This window comes from Meles meles, chromosome 19 (assembly GCF_922984935.1).
Source record: "Meles meles chromosome 19, mMelMel3.1 paternal haplotype, whole genome shotgun sequence".
NCBI lineage: Eukaryota > Metazoa > Chordata > Mammalia > Carnivora > Mustelidae > Meles > Meles meles.
Window position 1 is genome coordinate 16,929,069 of NC_060084.1, and position 22,050 is coordinate 16,951,118.

General features: G+C 40.7%; 1 protein-coding gene across 1 annotated transcript in view; it reads right to left on the reverse strand.

Moving 5' to 3' along the window:
* TANGO6 (transport and golgi organization 6 homolog) overlaps positions 1 to 22,050 on the reverse strand; it is a 180,663-nt gene that overhangs the window by 100,851 nt on the left and 57,762 nt on the right. The window contains exons 12-14 of the mRNA XM_045987224.1: positions 18,260 to 18,394; positions 10,139 to 10,648; positions 7,252 to 7,309 (exon numbers count right to left, since the gene is read on the reverse strand). Coding sequence (XP_045843180.1) covers positions 7,252 to 7,309; positions 10,139 to 10,648; positions 18,260 to 18,394 — 703 coding nt within the window. The remainder of the gene's footprint in view (positions 1 to 7,251; positions 7,310 to 10,138; positions 10,649 to 18,259; positions 18,395 to 22,050) is intronic.

A 22,050-nucleotide genomic window follows, 5' to 3' on the forward strand; every position in this document is an offset into this window, starting at 1 on the left:
AACTCTTACAACTCAATTAAAAAGACCAAATATATAAATCAAAAATAAGCAAAGAATCTAAATAAACATTTTTCCAAAGAAGATAAATACATGGGCAACAAGCTCAAAAAAAGATGCTCAGCATCATCAGTCATTAGGGAAATGCAAATCAGAATCACAGTGAGATACCACTGCTCACCCAGTAAGACGGCTGTAATAAAAAAGACAAGAGTTAAGTATTGGTGAGGATGTAGAAACGTTGGAACCCTCCTATATTGCTGATGGGAAAGTAGAATGGGGCAGCCACTTTGGAAAACAGTTTGGCAGTTCCTCAAAAGGTTAAACAAAGAGTTATGATATGACCCAGTAATTCTAATCCTAGGCATAAACCCATGATATGTACATATCATATATGTATGTATGTACATATGTACAAAGACTTGTACATAAATGTTCATAACAGCATTATTCATAATAGCCTAAAAGCAAAAACAACCCAAATATGACATCAACTTATGAATGGACAGACAAAATGTGGCTAATCTATACGATGGGACATTATTCAGCCATGAAAAGGACTAAGTAGGGCACCTGGGTGGCTCAGTGGGTTAAGTCGCTGCCTTCGGCTCAGGTCATGATCTCGGAGTCCTGGGATCAAGTCCCACATCAGGCTCTCTGCTCAGCGGGGAGCCTGCTTCCCTCTCTCTCTCTCTCTCTCTGCCTGCCTCTCTATCTACTTGTGATCTCTCTCTGTCAAATAAATAAAATCTTTAAAAAAAAAAAAAAAAGAAAAGGACTAAGTACCAATCCATGCTTAACATAGATGAACTCCAAAAACATGCTAAGAGAAAGGAGCCAGACACAAGACCATACACTGATTGTATGACTCTTTAATGTAACATCTCAAATAGGCAAACGCATTGAGACAAAAAGTAGTTTAGTGCTTTCCAGGGGCTGAGGGTAGTAGGAATGGAAATTCACTAATACTGGATATGGAGGTTCTTTGCAAGATGATGAAAGAGTTCTAAAATTAGATAGTAGTGATAATTGCACAACTCTTGAAATACACTAAAAATACAGAACATTTTATATTAGGGAATTTAGATATAAATTGTATTTCAAATAAAAAGTTTGAAAAATATGGGGCGCCTGGGTGGCTCAGTGGATTAAGCCGCTGCCTTCGGCTCAGGTCATGATCTCAGGGTCCTGGGGGAGCCTGCTTCCTCCTCTCTCTCTGCCTGCCTCTCTGCCTACTTGTGATCTCTCTGTCAAATAAATAAAAAAAAAATTAAAAAAAAAAAAGTTTGAAAAATAGGGACAATTTTCTACCTAGAACCACTTCAAGAATTTACCGAGACAGCATCTGTGAGAGACATGGGCTAAATGCTCATTTGTTAATTAGGTGGTACAAAAACCAGGTCAGGACATAAAAGTAATCTTCCCATTTCAAGGACATAAATGGAAATGATAAACTTCACAAGACTGCATTCCAAATTTCAATGCCAGATCCAATTAGATGGTCCTTCAAGGGATAGAATCATTTTCAGCTAATGGTTTCCCAACTTACTTTATTTGAGGTAGAAATCTGAGAATGAGATAGGAAGTTCGGCTTCTGACAAGTTAAGACTTGCAATCCTGCTCGGTTTGAAACTCTGTAAAAACAGTTTCACCTTGTATCCACCTTCCTCCTTTTTCCGGGCCTTTTGCCTTCCCCTCCCCTTGGCTCTTTTGCCAGAAATGAAAATTCTTCTCTGGCGAGAAAGGGTAGAAGAGTTAGTGAGATCTGTTAGGGCATGTCAAGACGTCTAGGTTGTCCTCACTACACACACGGGTATACTTTCACCTCCCATGCTTGGCTCAGAGCCTAGGGTTTTGGGTTTTGGTTTGGTTTTTTTTGTTGTTTTTTTTTTTAACTTTTTCAATGACTCTGGTAGTTTTCTCCAAAGATCCTTCTGACACTGACAGGGATCACTTGGATCCCTGAAAAGCATCGGTCTCTGGTGTTGCTTTCAAAATGTCCTTTAAATAATTTAAAACGACTGAGAGGATACATGAGCAGATCTCCAGTATGATAAGCAACCTGACTACAGTATCTTATTAGAAGAATATCACTTATTTGTCATATTCATTATTGAACATCTATTTCAAAACTGAAATGTGAAAAATACCTCAACTATCTAATATACACTATGGGACCCTCAAGGACATATTTTAACTCCGATTTTGGAAAAGAGAACTCCTACTTTTTACCTTATGTACTTCCCTGTCAATTAAATTTTTTAGAACAATGAAAATGCATTAATTTGTGCAACAATAATAATGGTTTAACAGAGAATGAAAAAAAGAATAACCTAAAAAGGAGAGGCACTTAATGGCCATATTCTAAGATTAGGTCTGCTATTTATGAACTCTGGCTTGAAACTCAAACTCCGGAATTTGGTACATAATTCTCTGCCTAAAGAACTTGCTACTGAGTACCCACCTCGGAGCAGCTGCTGTGAGAACCAAATCAACCATCACTTTCTCAGTAGGACTAAAGGAGATGCAGACCATCTTTCATAAAACTAAAATTTAAGGGTGCCTGGGTGGCTCGGTGGGTTAGAGCCTCTGCCTTCAGCTCAGGTCGTGGTCTCGGGTTCCTGGGATCGAGCCCCGCATGGGGCTCTCTGCTCGGCAGGGAGCCTGCTTCCCTTCCTCTCTCTCTGGCTGCCTCTCTGCCTACCTGTGATCTCTGTCTGTCAAAAAAAAAAAAAAAAAAAAAAAAAAACCTAAAATTTAACTCTTAGGGAATTTAGTTCTCAGATTGTTGTGATGCACAGATAATACACCATAAATTCTTACATCAGGTATCGATAAGTATCTGTTGAGTGAATGAATTTATTTACTTCCCCTCTGCTCTGCAGGTAGACTGCAAAGTTGGTGAGAAATGATAAAAGAAATCCAACTTATCAACAAATTAAGCAAAAGATACGTTGTAATTTTCACATGGAGACACTTAGCCTAAAAAAAGAAACTTTAAACATAATTATGCGCATCATACACACACCCTCCCCCACAACTAATTGCTACTTAACCTACAGCCCAATACCCCTTGTACTGCAGAACATTTCCAAGTAGCCTGGTCTTGTCTGACTCGAAGTCCAAAATGGCCTGGCTCCTGGCATGCTTTATGCCTGGGCAAATGACACTGGCAATGCAGGTGGGAAAATTCAGCTCTTTCCTTTCTTAATGGGAAATTCACCTAAGGCCTTGGCCTTTAAGTGCATGTTACAAACACCAAAACATCAATTAATTCAAACTTGTCCATTGTGGGGAGCTGAGAACAGAAATTACACCTCTACCTCCCATGTTCTTCATCGCCAAATTAGCTACTAACTGATTAGCACACCTATTAAAATTACTAAAAACAAACATAAAACCAACAGTTGTGATTTTTATAGCAGACCCTAGAGGCTAATGAGCTCAATGAGTTAATCAGCTAAGAAGCTTATTCCAAACACCAATGTTGCCTCATGAGAACCATAAACCTCCTCTTCTCCAAAAACGCTGTCCTTAAAAAAAAAATTAATAAGAAATAGCTTCTTATCATAACAGTATGACAGCTTCTTGAGAAGAGTACCAGGTAACTTATTTTCTAAGACTTCTTAATTATAGGCATTTGAGGTTCTTGCCTCATTGATTTATCTTGCTTCCATATGTACCATTCATTGTCCTGTGACTTCCTAAGCCCCAAAAGTTTAATTTATCTCAATTCCAGGCCTCTTTGCTCATTCACCCGCAGGTAGTTACTTTCTCTCTTGAAACCCTCTACTCTTTTGGCTTCTGCTCTCACCTACTTGTCCTTTTACTGGGAGGTCATTTTGTCACCTCTGAGGAATCTTCTTTTTGCTTCTTAACCTTCGCAGGACAACTCACTGTTCAAGTGTTTTGTATACAGTAGGTGCACAACAAACGTTTGCTGAATAAAGAATGAATCCCAAGGCTCTGGCCTTTATCTCCATATGCTATCCCTTCTGCCCTCTCTCTTAAGTTTTAACTACCAAACGTGTACAGAGCATACCCAAATTATGCCAAGAACTAAGTAGCCAATTAAGATCTAAGCATGCCTCGGGCTCACAGAGGACCTTGCCTTTTGCAGACAGACAGAACACATCAGTGAGAAGGACTGCATGACTGGCTTCACTTCTTCACCTCTCCCTGAGTTCATGCCCTTTGTGCTATGTCCCGGCAGTCTGTCCCATTAAGGGAAACATCCTTGCCTTACAACTTTTGCTAGGTCACATTGACTTAGGTTAGCCAAGAGAATGAGGCAGAAGTGATAGGATGCTCGTTCCAAGCTTAGGCCTGAAGAAGCCTCTTGAGTTTATTCTTTACCTCTTCCACTTCTGCCATCACCACAAGACGCCCTGGTTGGGCTGCTGGGCTGGAGATGACCAGGCAGAGGTGCGGCAGATGCGGCAGCGGGCCCACAAAGCTGCAGGGAGGAGCACGGCCGTCCGCCCAAGCCCAGCCGACATCAGGTGAAATCCCTGAACCCCCATCTACGGATGCCTGAGTGATAACACACGATGGGTGTTTAAACTACTGAGTGTTGGAGCAGTTTGTTACATAGCAGTAACTACCTGGCAGAGTCTGCCTCCTCAAACTTCAGATCTGAGAAGTTACTGTATCACCACATTATCTAGCAGTCTAACAGCAGAAGCAGTAGTAATATGGTGATGATGCCAACACTACATTCATGACAGCTAACCTGATTTGAACACTTATTATGTGCTAAGCACTTTTTAAAAATTTTTTTATTTTTTAAATTTCTTTTCAGTGTTCCAGAATTCATTGTTTATGCACCACACCCAGTGCTCCATGCAGATTTTATTTCTGCGTGGGAAAGAGAGAGACAGTGTGTGTGTGCGCAAGCAGGGAGAAGGGCAGAGGGAGGGAGAGAGAGAACCTTAAGCAGACTCCATGCTCAGTGTGGAGCCTGATGCCACGCTCGATCTCATGACCCTGAGATAACATCCTGAGCCGACAACAAGAGTCGGACACTTGACCGACTGAGCCCCTAGGCGCCCCTGTACTAGGTACTTTCCAAGTTACTAACTCATTTAATCTTTTTTTTTTTTTAAGATTTTATTTATTTATTTGACAGACAGAGATCACAAGTAGGGAGAGAGGCAGGCAGAGAGAGAGAGGAGGAAGCAGGCTCCCTGACAAGCAGAGAGCCCGATGCAGGGCTCCATCCCAGGACCCTGGGATCATGATCTGAGCGAAAGGCAGAGGCTTTAACCCACTGAGCCACCCAGGCGCCCTCATTTAATCTTAATATTAACCTTCCTTTATAGACTTTTTACGATAGAACGGTTTTAGATTTACAGAATTACTGAGAAGACAGCACAGAGAGTTCTTTTATATTCCACACCCAGTTGCCCTTATTACTAACTTTTGCATTAGCGTGGTCCATTTGTCACAATTAATGAACTAAGAGTGACATTTTATTACCAGCTGAAGCCCATAATTTACTCAGATTCTCTTTGCTTTTCCTGAATGCCCTTTTTCTGTTCCAGGATCCTATCTACCACATTCCATTTAATTATCATATCTTCTTAAGCTCTGACAGTTTTATCCCTCCCCACCTTTATTAAATTTTAATTTTTCTGGTAATAGTTTATTGAGATATAACTCACACATCATAGTATTTGCCAATTTAAAGTATACAATTCAATGGTTCCTACAATACTGACAGAGTTGTGCAATAATCATCATTGTCAATTTCAGAGTGTTTTCATCACCCCAAAAATCAATCCTTACCCTTCAGCTATTACCTCCCAATGCTCTCCCCTTTCCCACCAGCCCTAGGCAGCTACTTATTTAGTTTCTGTCTCTATAACTTTCCCTATTCTGGAAAAAAAGATTTCTCTATTTTTGCATGTTTCTTATAAAGGAACGGTATAATATGTGGTCTTCTGTGACTGGCTTCTTCCACTTACAGTGTTTTTCAAGGTTCATCCCTTCCATAACCTGTTTCAGTATTTCCTTTTTCTAAGGACTGAATAACATTCCACTGTATGGATAAAGTAGAATTTGTTTCCCCATTCATCAGTTGATGGATATCTGTGTTGTTTCCACCTTTTGGCTCATTCATGCTCTCTCTCTCTCTCTCAAAATAAATAAATAAAATCTTTAAAAAAAGATTTGGAATCCACAAATCAATGGAGATGGGGAGAACAAAGAATCACAAAAGAGAAATAAAACTATTGCAAAAAACATTTTGATGAAAAAATACTATATGAGATTCTTTTATGAGTCTTTATTTTTTTATTTTTAAATATATTATTTATTTATTTATTTGGCAGACAGAGATCACAAGTAGGCAGAGAGGCAGGCAGAGAGAGGGGGAAGCAGGCTCCCCGCTGAGGAGAGAGCCCGATGCGGGGCTCGATCCCAGGACCCTGAGATCATGACCTGAGCCAAAGGCAGAGGCCCAACTCACTGAGACACCCAGGCGCCCCATTATTATTTTTTTAAGATTTTACTTATTTATTTGACAGAGAGAGCAAAAACAAGGAGAGCAACAGGCAGTGGGACAGTGAGAAGCATGCCCCTGCTGAGCAGGAAGCCCAATGTGGGGCTCTATCCCAGGACTCAGGGATCATGATCTGAGCCAAAGGCAGACGCTTGACCAACTGAGCCACCCAGGTGCCCCTACTATGTGAAATTCTTTTAGTTTAAAGAGAAAGCAAGGGTACATTCTAGCAGTAGTCAAGTACATAAAAGGTTAAGGTAATAAGAGTTCATGTGTGAGCCATTTTTCACCTCCTTGAATGAGAAGAAATGTACTTTAATCTAAAGAATAATGAATGGAATGCTCGGGTGGCTCAGTGGTTGAGCCTCTGCCTTTGGCCCAGGTCATGATCTCAGGGTCCTAGGGTCGAACCCTGCATCGGGCTCTCTGCTCAGCAGGGAGCCTGTTTTCCCCTCTCTCTGCCTGTGTCTCTGCCTACTTGTGATCTCTGTCTGTCAAATAAATAAATAAATAAAATCTTTAAAAAAAAAAAGAATAATGAAGACCTCCTCATTATTATCAGACACTGAAATTCTATGAGAACCCTCAGGGAACCATCCAGGAATATTATTATTATGACTCAAATAGCTAGGAGACAGGAAGATGGAAAAAATGACCTTGTGGTTCCACAACTTTATAGAGATTTTATGCAAACATACGTGCTACAATATTTGGTCCACAGACTCAAAGTCCTTTAACCAGGACTAACTTACCCTGAATAGCAGACAGATATACAAAGGTGTCTTCATGCTCCAAGTTCTCCAAGAATATCTGGAACCACAAAAGAGAGCAGTGATATGATTCACAAAGAGCAAGCAAGATATGAGAGCCCCTTAGAGCATCCTCAAAAGAATAAATGCCTTTCTTCTTGTTTGTCTTAGCTAGACATTGCTCTGACTTCACAGTCTTGCAGGGAAAACAGCATATACGTTTGAAGTCTCATTTTTATAATAGCTAAAGAACAGTGGCAAGTTTGGGGGAGATACTTCTTGAAGTGGCTAAGTATATACCAGATGTAGGCATGGAAACCAAAATCTGGAAGAAAAATCCTCAACATCTTCTCCTCTGCTGCCCATGGTAGACAACATTCTCATCTGTGTTAAGATACACTACAAGTCATGACACACACGAGGCCATGTTTGGAGTTAGGGCCAATCGATGGCATATTTGCTATAATTTGATCCTTTTCTTTTGCACTCAGAAAGTGTATGGGAATCTAAGTGACAGACAGAGATGTTATTGGAATAAGAATGTGTTCTAATTTATTTTTTTAAACCTTTGCAAATTTCGGCACTTCAATTGACGTTAGGTACAAATTATTTTCCAAAGATTATCTCACAGTTTAGGAACGCACCAGGGTGTGTCAACCGTGGAGGGTATTGCTTATCTAGAAAATATGATGGCGACATGTTAGGTTTAGGCCCTAAGATGAGGGCCAGAGAAAGATGGTGGCCATGTGCTCATGTGCCTCCTGCTTGGTATCTGGGGGGGAGGAAGTGGTATCTGTTCCATCTATAGTGAGGCATCCTTTGCTGTCACAGTGATTCTTGACAGCAAGTTGACTAGCACACTAGCTGTGTGCTAGTGTCCACATCCGAGGCATGTTAAGGAGAGCCTAAATTAGTAAAACTAAAAGAGGGCCAGGTTGGAGGGGTGGGACCAGGTAAGTGAAGGAAGCTTAATCCAGGGTAGTGACCACAGGAATAAAGAGGATATTTTTGATGACTGCTCAAAGGAGATATACACTTTGATGTTTTCAGCAATATTTCAAAGGCAGCAGATCCTTGGCACATTTCTAGGCCTTGGTTTGATTATCTATAAAATGGGGATAATACTAATATTGTAGCTGTTATGAGGACTGGATATAATATCTAAAAGATACACAATCTGGCTCAATAAATAGCAGCTGTTGTTGTTATTATTACTATTAACTTATTTGAGGCAGGGAAGGGAAGAGGGAAAGGGATAGAGAAACGCAAGCAGACTGCACTGAGCACAGAGCTGGACACGGGGCTCTATCCCATGATGCTGAGCTCATGACCTGAGCCGAAACCAAGAGTCAGACACTTAACTGTGTGCCACCCAGAGCCCCCAACAGCAGTTATTATTATTACTACTATAGGTTCTAATACTTTGGTGAGTAAAGATAAATGTTTTCAATCAGAATTATAACTCTTCTTCTAATAGCTAAAGTGTACAAAAATGATGACAATAATAATGATAATGACTGAACCCTTACTGGCTGCTCATTATGTGCTGATCACTAGAACTAGTGTTTTACATAGACTTTTTTCTTCTCTAAGGTGTCAGCAGGGCTGCATTCATTCCCTCTAAAGTCTCTTACTTTATTTTTATTTTTATTTTTTAATTTATTTTAAGTGAGTTCTATGCCCAATGTGGGGCTCAACCTCAAAACCCCGAAATCAAAGTTGCCTGCTCTACCAACTGAGCCAGCCAGAGGCCCGTGCATGGACTATTTTACTTTAAATCTTTTTTTTTTAAGATTTTGTTTTTAAGTTATCTTTACACCCAATGTGGGGTTCAAACTCACAACCCCATGATCAAGAGTTGTATACTGTACCGACTGAGCCAGCCAGGTGCCCCTAAATCTTGATACATAAAGTGAGTCCTATTGTTATTACCCTCACTTTACAGATAAAGAAATTGAGGTTCAGAAAATTTAAATGACTTGACCAAGAAACTCATCTGGGATTTGATCAGTAGTCTCTAGACCCTTTGCTCTTTTTTTCCCGCTAAGATTTTATTTATTTATTTGATAGAGAGAGAGAGATGGCGAGAGAGGGAACACAAGCAGGGGGAGTGGAAGAGGGAGAAGCAGACTCCCTGCTGAGCAGGGAGCCTGATGCGGGGCTCCATCCCAGGACCCTGGGATCATGACCTGAGCAGAAGGCAGACGCTTAATGACTGAGCCACCCAGGCGCCCCCAGCCCCTTTGCTCTTAATCTCTAACCCATATTGAGGTCAGGAAAACTCCCACAAAAGGGAAAAGATCCTTAGCATACATTTTCTCCCACATACATCTTCCATGTAAAGAACAGCTTCTTCACTGTGATGGAGGGAAAAGGCAGGGAGGTTGGGGGGCATGGGAAGGTCCAGTTCTGTACGATTCCCCTCTTAAAAGGGGTCCAGAAAAAACAGGGGCGCCTGGGTAGCTCAGTCAGTTAAGCATCTGCCTTCGGCTCAGGTCATTATCTCAGGGTCCTGGGATGGAGCCCAGCATCGGGCTCCCTGTTCAGCAGGGAGTCTGCTTCTCCCTCTCACTCTCCCTCTGTGTGCTTTCTCTCTCTCTCTCACTCCCTGTCAAATAAATAAATAAAAATCTTATATATGAAAAACCAAATAAACAGGTGGCTTCTTGGAAATATGGTCATGATGTTCCATCCCCTTTTCTTTCCCGTTCATGCTCAACTGAGTGGTCTCAGGTGGTTATCTAAGTCTTTCTTGTGCCTAAGTCTTGCCTCATCAGAACAATTATAATTTCCCTCAGGGTAGTCCAGGGCAGTGCTCAATCTATAGTCAAGGCTCCTGGAAAGCTGCCCCACTCTGTGTGCGTGTGTTTTGTCCTTGTGTTCTACTCACCTTCAGAAGCTTCTCTTGCATCTCAAGGGCTTTTGTTTCTCTCCGCTCTATCCAGCAGGAAAGAGTTCGCAGAGCAGCAGCCCGGGTTGGAATCTGAGGATCATAAGCTGATAGAAGAACCTCCTGGAGCTGGTCTGTGGTTCCACTTCCAGATTTCTGGTTTGTAGTGGCTCTGGGCTCACTGACCTCCTGAGGAATGAGTGGAGCACTAGATTTCAGGCCCGTTTGTTTGGATTTCTCATGGCCTTGCTCTTGTTTGCGGTGAGACTCATCGCTGTAACTTTCATGACTGGTTTGTTGCTGCTCTTCTATCTTCCCTTCTGGATCCTTTTTGTTCAGGGTACTCTGGGCAGCCACACTGACGGCCTCAGTGGAAAAGGCCCCATGGGTAGAGATGGTGATACGGAGATCGATGGCAAGCTCCTGGATGACAGGGTCAGGGTATACCTTGGAGACTTTCTCCAACAAAGGCAACAACTGCTTCAGGACAGCAAAATCACTTGACTTCAACTACAAGATGAAATGAAAAATTTCAAACTGAAATTAATGTAACAGATGTTAACAATGCGTGAGCACAGGGAAACAGATATTCTGAGTTGGAGGGGCAGAGAGCATGTCTTATTCATGGTGTGATCCGCATAGTCTAGCTCTCAGTAACTATGGCTGAATAAACACAGCTAATACTTACTAAATACACCCTGAGCAGGTACTTTTCTGAGTTAAAAATACACCAGTGATGAATATGATTACACTTAATTTTTACAACCTGGTGGGAAAAACATGGTTATCTTATGGTTTTAATTTGCATTAGCCAGACTACCTACCAGGGCTGTTAAGCATCCTTTCAAGTTTATTAGCTGTCTGGATTTCTTTTTCTGCGAACAGCTTGTTTACATCCTTTGTACACACTTATCTAGTACAACTATTCTTACCGTATCAGATTGTAATACCCAGTCAGATGGTGAAATTCTTTTCTAGATTATTATATTTTGACTTTTATTATCTTTTTTCTCATACTATTGTTTTTTCCACTTTTATGTACCTTTTATTATAAAAAGGCAAGTTAATATTAGCAAAGTACTTAATGCCCAACATATACTGCTATGTAAATGTTTTAAGACAAAATATGATAAACAAAAAAACCCCACACATATTCATATCCCTATGACCTAGCTATAATTACTATCTACATTGTATAAATGGGGGAAACTGAGACACAGAAGACTTAAGTAAAAGCTCACACAACTGGAAGATGGTAAGATGTGAATTCAATAAGTCTGGCTCCAGAGTCTGCATCCTTACCTAATCCCCCATACAGTCTCAATTGAATATAAAACAGCTCTTAACAACATTTTTTTTTTTTTTATGTTTATTCGACAGAGAGAGATCACAAGTAGGCCGAGAGGCAGGCAGAGAGAGAGGAAAGCAGGCTGCCCGCTGAGCAGAGAGCCCGATGCGGGGCTCGATCCCAGGACCCTGGGATCATGACCTGAGCTGAAGACAGAGGCTTTAACCCACTGAGCCACCCAGGCGCCCTTAACAACATTTTCTAAAGTAGCTGGTCAGCACTCAAGGATATCATACGTCTGGAAGGGATTGGGACAATAACTAGCAAGAGGGAATTTCTCCCAGGAAGTGAGAGTGAAATTACATAAGGTTTTATTCTCTCCAGAAGCTCTGTGCTATAATGCCACATGCCTTACTAGGAAAAGTACGTGTGCAGTCAGTAGAGAAACAAGAATCAATGATAACCGTTTTCTGTTTGAAAACACTAGGAATATTATCATATGAGGCTTCATTAGTCCCTGATATTTGAAAGCCCTGCAGATCTTAAATCCTTTTTAGAACAAGGCGAAGTTATTCATTACTTACTCATTCACTCGTTTCATTATCCAACCAACCAACCAACCAAACGTCTTTGTGAGACCTATATAATATTCTCATTTAAACTCTACATCCACAGAACTGTAACTGTTTATTTCCCCCACCACTTCCCTTCCAAGTAAATTAAAACCTGAGGTTCATATCAGGCGTACTGTACCTGTAGAATTTCACCATATGCTTCCCTCAGATTTCTTTATTTAAATAATTGGGAACTATGCAAAATGGACAGACAGTAAAATTTCTAGCTTTGCAACATATGTTAACCTATCTGCATGTGTACGACAACTGACCATTCCAATATTACTGTATCTTAAAGGAAGAAGAGAATATGCATGTACAGAATAAAAATAAATGTTATCCAAGAAAAGGGCCAATTTCATCAGGAATCTGTGGAACTGGGAAAGATATTTTAGTAATAGATAGTAACAGATGTAGTATCATGGACATTTGTTTTTTCTTTAAGCATCTGAAATGGGAGAATCTACTTACAGCTATAATGCATGGCCTCTTTTTATCTCAGCTGTATACAGAAATTTATTCTTTAAAAAAAAGACAAATAGACCAATGGAACAATATAGAGAATCCAGAAAGAGACCTATATATAGTCAATTGATCTTTTAAGTTTTTTTTAACTGGAGTACAATTGACACATGATGTTACATTAGTTTCATGTGTGCAATTCACTGATTCCAGCATAGTCCTGACAAAAGAACAAAGTTAACAGAAGGAAGAAAAGGCAGACTTTTCAATAAGTGGTGCTTGAACAACTAGACATTCATGTGCAAAAAAATGAATTTTTTTTTCAGTGCAAGAAGGTGTTTTTATTATAGCACAGGAAGAAGATCCGTAGGCAGAAAGAGCTGCCAAGAAATGAATTTAGACACAGACTTTAGACTATCACAAAAATTAGCTCAAAATGGATCACAGACTTAAATGTAAAATGCAAAACTATAAAATTCTTGCAAGATAACGTAAGAGAAAATCTAGATGACGAGTATGGCATTGACTTTTTTAGAAAAAATATCAAAGAAAAAATCCATGAAAGAAATAACTGGTAAACTAGATTTCATTAAAATTTAAAAATTTTTACACTTTTACTCTGCAAAAGACAATGTCAAGAGAAAGACATGTCACAGACTAAGAGGGAATATTTGCAAAAGACACATCTGATAAAGGATGGTTATCCAAAATACACAAAGAACTCTTAAAACTCAACAATAAGAAAACAAACAACCCAATTTACAAATGGGCAAAAGACCTGAAGAGACTCTCCACCAAAGAAGACACATTAGATATACAGCATACGAAGAGATGCTCAACATCCCAGGCCATCAGAGAATCGTAAATTAAAACAAGATCCCATTACACACCTCTTAAAATGACTAAAATCCAAAACACTGACAACACCACATGCTGGTGAGGATGTGAAGCAAGAGGAGTTCTCATTCATTGTTGGTGGGAATGCAAAATGGTACAGCCACTTTTGCGAGACAGTTTGGCAGTTTCTTACAAAACTAAACATACTCTCACCATATGCTCCAGCAACTGAGCTCCTTGGTATTCACCCAAATGACTTGAAAACTTATGTCCATACAAAAACCTGCACATAGATGTTTATAGCAGCTTTATTCATAATTGCCAAAACTTGGAGGCAACCAAGATGTCCTTTAGTAGGTGAAGGGATAAATAGATTGTGGTACATCCAGACCATAGAATATTATTCAGCACTAAAAACAAATGAGCTATCAAACCCGAAAGACATGGACGAACCTTAAATGCACATTACTAAGTGAAAGCAGGTAGTATGAAAAGTCTACACAGTATGTGATCTCAACTGAGCTACATTCTGGAAAAGACAAAACTATGGAAACAATAAAATCAGTGGTTGCCAAGGGTTTGATGGGAGAGATGAATAGGCAGAGCACAAAGAATTTTAAGGGCAGTGAAACTGTTATGAATGATATTATAATGATAGATACTTGTCATTATCCATTTGTCAAAACCCACAGAGTACACAATACCAAGGGTGAATCATAATGTAAACTATAGACTGTGAGTGATAATGATGTATCAATGCAGAATCATTGATGGTAATAAACGTACCACTCCTGTGCAGAATGTTGCTAGCGGGGGAGGCTGTGCTCTGTGGGGCAGGAGGTATGTGGGAAGTCGTACCTCCTGCTCAATTTTGCTATGCATCCAAAGCTACTCTAAAAAGTAGTCTAATAATAAAAAACCCAATCATCTTCTCTTCCAGTTTTCAAACTTCTTAGTCATTGTGGGATTCATCTTACTCAATTGGGTAACTTCTCTAATCATCATAGGCAAGTAGGTGAATTCTCAATCCAATAGTTTATAAGACTTAAGATTAAAGTTATGTATTCTTTCAGCTCCACAAGCCTACAGATTTCCCGCTATGAGAATAATCAGGGAAATCCAAGACTACAGGTGCCAAGTATTTTGTTCATAAATGTTCAAAAAATTTTTGAGGTATAAAGTAATATTCATTTAATTGATAGATGAGAAAATGGAACCACTGAGTAATTATTAATTATTTCTCAAGATTCACCGAGGACCATATCAAAATTGAGAATTACCCATATAGCCCTCATTTCTAGTCTTGTCACTGCTTCTCAGCACAGATCTCATATCTAGACTTCGGAATTCCATATAGAAGGCCCTGAGGCCTGAAGCCCTCAAGCGAGTGACAGATTCCTTTATTTGGCTGTGTCTCTTCCAGAGTCTCTGGAATACTTCAGGAGTGGAATGAGCAGAGCTATGTCAGCCCACATCTATGATTTCCTTCAGGGTGTCAGGAGTGAACCAGTTAGATGGGGAGTTCTGAAATTCTGCAAGTTTTCAAATTTAAGAACTGGGGGTTGGACCGGTAGGGATGGGAGTGAGAGCTGTGAGTGGTGGGAGGGAGATTGCTAGCAGAAGTAAACATAGGAGAACCAACTGACAGCCAGAGGAGGGCATGTGTCCACTGAAAAAGTCCCACAGGAGGCTTTACGAAGCTCACCTATGGGGCATACAAATTCTCATCCTGCCTTGTCCTGCTCCAGTGAGAATCACTATTTTGGAAGAATCCAAGAGTTTTTTCTAGGAATAAAATTCTGACCTAAAAATTCCTAGTTCCAAAAAATACTTAGGTTTATTCTTTGTGCTCTCATTTCTATGTATCATCTATGTTTCTTCAGATATTTAGCTGAGTAGTTTACATGTCCAGTTCTTATTTATAATGTCATGAACTTATTTACAAGTGGTATTTTTGTTTTGGTTCTAAGTCAGCATGCAGTACAACCTGTTTTATAATGAGCAACACATGAGATACGGAAATGTGAATCTTTAAAAAAAAAAAATTAGGAATTCGTTGGCTTAATTATGGCCACTAGAAGGTAAACTCCATGAGGACAGAGAGGCACATGATAAATATTTCTTGAATGAGTTCACACTATGATACTCTCAGAAAACGTAGTATGAGATCTCAAGATTTGGGTTCAAGTCCCAGTCCCACCACCCTAAGTCTCAAGCTCAGATCAGCTCCATGCAGCAGTGCTTTAGGGGACCTGATGGGCCCTGGAACATTGTTAAGAAACTGCTTCCTGGGGCACCTGGGTGGCTCAGTGGGTTAAAGTCTCTGCCTTTGGCTCAGGTCATGATCCCAGGTTCCTGGGATGGAGCCCCGCATCGGGCTCTCTGCTCAGCAGGAAGCCTCTTTCCCCCTCTCTCTCTGCCTGCCTCTCTGCCTACTTGTGATCTCTGTCCATCAAATAAATAAATAAAATCTTAAAAAAAAAAAAAAAAGAAAGAAAGAAACTGCTTCCTAAAGGGACAGGAAAGTTACTGATGACCAACCGTGAAATTTAGAAAATGAGTCTGGAATAACACTTGTCTAGTTAGCAATCCTAGACCTACACTTTCTCCAAATTAACTCCTCTTCCCAGACACTAGGTTCTAATAATCAACTTAATTACACAAATTAGAAAGGAAAGAAAGGTTTAAATGTTGTTAGATTCTGTTTCATTAGCTAAAACGATGAACTCTAATCAGAGGTACGTATAATATAATATAGACTCTGAAGCAAAAGCCTTTGCCTGACAGTGACTGTCTGAAAACATAATTAAGAATCATGACTTTTTTTCCTAATAAAAAAGCAGAAACTCCAGCATTACTATAGAAGCCCCTTATGAATCCATGGATAAAAGAGGGAAAAAAAAAACAACAAACCAACAGATCTAGGGCAAAAGTAAAGGGGTAACGTGTTTAAGTTCACTTAACTAAATGCAAAGTCAGAAGAATCCAGGATGTAATCAGTGAGTCAGGATGGCTCACAGAAGGGCAGGGACAGGTAAGGGATGTACATTTGTATCAGTCAGGTGAATCTATTTTAAAACATGACTAATTTATACTGCCAGTCCCCCAGAAACGGGCCTCTAGAAAGGGAAATGGAAATACTTGTGTTCTCTTTTCCATTTGGGATGTGACATAAAATTCTAAGTGTTAAATAAGGGAAAAGCAAAAAAACCCTCAACTTATAGAAACAAAGACTATTCTTAATACTCAGTCAAAAACCAGTCAGGCCAACTAAATCCAATAACAACACAACCTAAGAAAAACTATTCCATTGGTGAATCCCTCCTTGGTAGTTCTAACAGCAGGGATATAATAGGACTTGAGAAGCGGAACTAAAAATGATTTGGTCAAACTACTTGGAAAATATAAATCTGAAGTACTGAGTAAATCTACCAAGAAATGGGCTTCACCTTACAACAGGCCCAAGTAAAATTCCTTTTTGTCTTAAAGACAGGCTAAAAGGAGGCAAATTCTAATATATCACAAATCAGTATCAGATTTGAATTTTCAAGTTAAAAAATCCATTCCTAGAGGGCTCCCCTCTCATTGCTAAGAGTTATGACCAGTCTGATTTTGGGTCAGATTTCATTATACTTGCACTAAGCTTATTCTGCTTTCTCAGTTTCCTAACACACACACACACACACACACACACACACACACACACACACACAGCCCCCTCCCTCCTTGTCCAGCACTGCTCTGACCCTTGGTCTCCACAGTTCAGCTACACTTGTATTCCATCAGTATTTAAGGATACCGAACTCTTTCCTGCTTCCCAGCCTTTGTCTGACTGAAAGAGTTGCCTCCACCTGCACCACATACAGCCCCAAACCCCTACTCACCGTTCAAGTCTCAGTTAAACTGGTACTCCCTCAGTGAAACCTTCCCAGCCTACGTTAGATGTTATGTTCTCCTGGTACCCTCCTCTTCTCTTTTCAGGCACTTCATTCAATTCTAAGTATATTTTTTGAATAGTCATTTAGTGTCTGACTCCTCACTGCCTATAAACTACATGAGGGTAGGGAACATGTTTGCTTCATCCATGGCAGGATTCCCAGGCCCTCAGCAGGCACAGCAATAAGCAATAAGCAATTGTTAAAAAATAACAAATATTTTTTGAGTGAATGAATTTAAATATTATAAATTAAGTATGTAAAACATACATGCACTCGGGGCGCCTGGGTGGCACAGTTGGTTCAGTGCTTGACTCTTGGTTTTGGCTCAGGTCATGGTCTCAGGGTCCTTGGATCGAGTCCTATATCAGGTTCTGCGCCCAGTGCGGAGTCTGTTTGAGATTCCCTCTCTCTCTCTCTCTCTCTCCCCCTCCACCCCCTTACTTGTGCTGTCTCTCTCTCACTCTCTCTAAAATAAATAAATCTTAAAAAAAAAAAAAAAAAGATAGATGTACTGGACACAAGGCTTTAACATGCTGCATGATATGAGTCAAACAATGGATCCTGTGCTAAAACAGTATTCAAAAGAGGTGGAGTCCTAAGCAATCAGCAGTTTACAAAAATATTCCCCCAACTACAGCAGGAGGGAGAGGGGCTGAGCTGTGGAGAGCCCCTGCATTAAGGGACAGAAAAGCTAGTCTTCTCCAGAGATGCACAACACCGTGCCAAGTATTTTAAAACCAGGCTTGTGCCAGGTCACAAAGAGTCCCGCCCTTCTGATCGTCTATGCAGGTGATAAGGTGGAAGTGGTACAATTTTCTTGTCCTCTACTTCGGAGAGAATTCTCATTAACAACCTGACTTGTTTATCCTCGTTCTCCTAAGCGCAACGTCCATTCTGATTTCTCACAGGGTAAGAAGGGAAGCAACACGTTTCTCTCTTCTCTTCTCCCTCCATCCAACTTTGGCTCATGTCTGCCACTCACCTGAACCGCTCCTCCCAGCATGACAGCCACCAGCCCCATGGACATGCTCAGTGTCTGCGACTCCACGGTGCTCTCTGTCTGGTGGGCCAGGCTTGCACACGCTCGCTGCAGCGTGGCTGCTACGAAGTCCACAACCTGAGACAGAAACAGAATTTAGAAATGGTGAGGACTAAGAAAAAGAAACTCGAAATTTTCTTCATATGTCGTATCTACATCCTCACCGTCTTCCTCATCAACATTATGAAGGCAAGAACCTGCAAGAACAGGCATGGTGCTCAGTGTTCTAAGTGCCCAATATCACCTACATCTCATGTCAACTCTAGGTGGTCAACGTTCCTGTCCTCACCCTTTTTTTTTTAAGATTTTATTTATTTATTTGATGGACAGAAATCACAAGTAGACAGAGGCAGGCAGAAAGAGAGGGGGAAGCAGGCTCCCTGCTGAGCAGAGAGCCCAATGTGGGGCTCGATTCCAGGACCCTAAGCCGAAGGCACATGCTGAATAGACTAAGCCACCCAACTGCCCCCTTTTTTTTTTTTTTTGTGAGTAAACTCTTCTCCCAATGTGGGGCTCAAACTCAGGACCCCATGATCAAGAGTTGCATGCTCTACCAACTACACCAGCCAGGCACCCCCGTCCTCATTTTTTGGTGAAGAATCTGTGAGCTCGTTAAGGCTATGCAGTCAATAAAGAAGAAACCTCACTAATACTTTCCCAAATGTCTTAATATACTAATCCAACATCCCTGACTTTTATTGAATTTTGCCAGGAAATTAAAATGAAAAATGACTTGATACTTTCTGACCATCTTAGAGGGTCCTCAGATCTGCTTCTCGTAATGAGGCTTCTTTCTCAAGGACCCACCTGACCCAACCTGGTTATGATAGTCTGATTCTAGTAAGCAAAGAATGGGGGAAGAGGCGCTCAATTTTATCCAGAACTGAGTCCCCAAACAATCTGTACAAATGATCCAGAGTCATTTTTTTGAAGTTTCAGATATTTTTTAAAGGATTAAGATTATTAATATTTAAGATTTTATACAGCATTTGGCTAACAACTAAGCTTTAAATGGAATTAATTTGGTCAGCATCATTTTAACTGCACTTGTGTTAATCACCTTAAGTAGAAACACCTCTGAATAAAAGCAAACACACACACACACACACACACACACACCCGGGCATGCGCACACACACGTGCAAGCATGCACACACGCACGCATATTCAGGATTAATGGCTCAAAAGGGAAAAATTATTTTGAAAGCGGTACAGCTGAGATAGGTCATAATAAGCTTCTAAATACCATGCAAGCTTGCATGTTTAATTCTCTGGGCAAATCACAAGCTATGCTAGAGTCTTTATTGCAAGCTTAAAGTCAGGAGGATGGCTTGTTACCACTTGTCTTTGGAGCAAGGCAGGAAACTAGAAAGGTTATTAAAAGTTCCACTTACTGAAATGAACAATGCTGGTTATGGCAATTTTCACCACCCTCTCAAGCCTAAGACTTTACTGATATTTGAAGTTAAGGACATTGGCCTTTCTAGAGAAAATGCTACATTATCATCTTGGGCCAACTATTTTGCCTCCAGAGAGTTTTCTAAAGCACCCCTTGATTATAGGAATCTTCTACTTCAGCATAAATGTATTGTTAAATTGCTAGAAAAGAACTATCTAGCCTTTCAACTTTTCTAAGGCCTTCCTCAAAAAAAAAAAAAAAAAAAAAAAGATGCTGCAAAACTAGCAGTATGATCCTATTTTTGTTAAGAAAGAAACTGTATTGGGGTGCCTGGGTGGCTCAGTGGGTTAAGCCTCTGCCTTCAGCTCAAGTCATGATCTCGGGGTCCTGGGATTGAGTCCCTCATTAGGCTCTCTGCTCGCTGGGAAGCCTGCTTCCCTTCCTCTCTCTCTGCCTGCCTCTCTGCCTACTTGTGATCTCTCTGTCAAATAAATAAATAAAATCTTAAAAAAAAAACACTGTATGTATGTATATTTTTTAAAAAAACCAAAAACATAAAAACAAAACACCTAAGGAGCTGTAAACTATGGTATGGTAGCCAGCTGTTACTGTCATCCATAAAGTGCCCTTTCCTCTGAGCTTTTTTCTTGTAACAACAAAACCACCATACCCATCTGGACAACAGCTCCTCCTGGCTACTACTCATTTCCTGTGACTGGTGGGGCTGCCGGCCACAAGGATAGGTATGTTACTGAAGCGTGTTCTAGAATTTACATACGTTGTAGAAAGGAGGTAGGGACTTTCACTTTTTTTTTAAAGATTTTATTTATTTATTTGACAGAGAAAGATCACAAGTAGGCAGCGAGGCAGGCAGAGAGAGAGAGAGGGAAGCAGGCTCCCTGCCGAGCAGAGCCCGATGCAGGACTCGATCCCAGGACCCTGAGATCATGACCTGAGCCGAAGGCAGTGGCTTAACCCACTGAGCCACCCAGGCGCCCTGGGGACTTTCACTTTTTATTTAACCATTTTGTAATGTTACATAGTCTAAAAAGCCACATATTCCTGAAAGTTTATAATGAAAACCAGCGGTGCCCTATCCCACTTGTGGCTCTAGGGAGGCAACCACTTCCAATGGTTTAGGTGCTTAATAATAACATTAGACATTTACTATTTACCAGGTACCATTCTAAACACGTTGCAGACAGTAATTCCCTAAATCACCACCCTCTTCCTATGAGGATGTTTAACCGTGCTGCCAACATCCTGGCAGTCAAGTGGGAGCGGGCTGAGGCCTCACTGTCGAGTCTGTGGATAGCAACCTAACCCTCCAGCTCTTCAGTCTGCTGCTGCCACCCAAGTTCAACCTCTCTCAAGAACAGGTCTCCAGGCTTTTGCTGGGAAGGGCAGGTGTTTGTACAAATTTGAAGATGGAATCAAGGGGTCTACTGAACCTTGCAGAGCCTTTCAACCTGTTTTAAGCTCTAAATTCAGTTGATCTAGCTGATCCAGTCCTTCCAGTATTCTGCAATGAGAAGTAGCTTGTTGTTTTTTTGTTTTTTTTTTCCTTTACAAAATAAAATGTGAACAGCTTCATTGATATATAGGGCTCTGCTGCTTGACTTTCCCCAATGCAGGCACATAGCTCTCTATTTTTGGAGTTGCTAGATCAGCTATTATTTTCCAGTTTCCAAATATTGTTATTCTCTTTTATCTGCTGTCTCTCCCCTCCTGCTCTGTTGGCCCCTGTGGTTTCCAGAAGGAGCAAATAAACACATGTGTTCAATATACTATCTTTAATCAGGAGTCCATACTTCTTAAATTATGCTCTTTGTTGTTTAATGTTTCTACAGGAAGCATGTGTTACTTATGTTAAACGTGCTTTTAATATATAAGAAAAATAAATCACATAAAGCCCTTCTACTCTGCCAAGTACAGAGATCCAAATACTAAAAGGTGCAAAGGGTAAGCAATTTTCTGAAAGGACAAAAAAAGGAAATGTTGTTCATTCCACTCCATTTACACTGGCCTCCTGGCTGAGCCCTCCACACTTGAGACATGCTCCCGCTTGGCTGGAACACTCTTCCCTGAGGTATCTCCATGGTTCCTTCCTTGCCTGCTTCCAGATTTTCGCTCATAAGCCATTCTGTTGGGGCACCTGGGTGGCTCAGTAGATTAAGCTTCTGAATCTTGATTTCAGCTCAGGTTCAATCTCAGGGTTGTGAGAGCAAGCCCCATGTTGAGCTACATGCTGGGTGTGGAGCCTGCTTAAGATCCCCTCTCTTCCTCTCCTTCTGCCTCTATCCCACCCCACCCGCTCACATACAGACACACACAC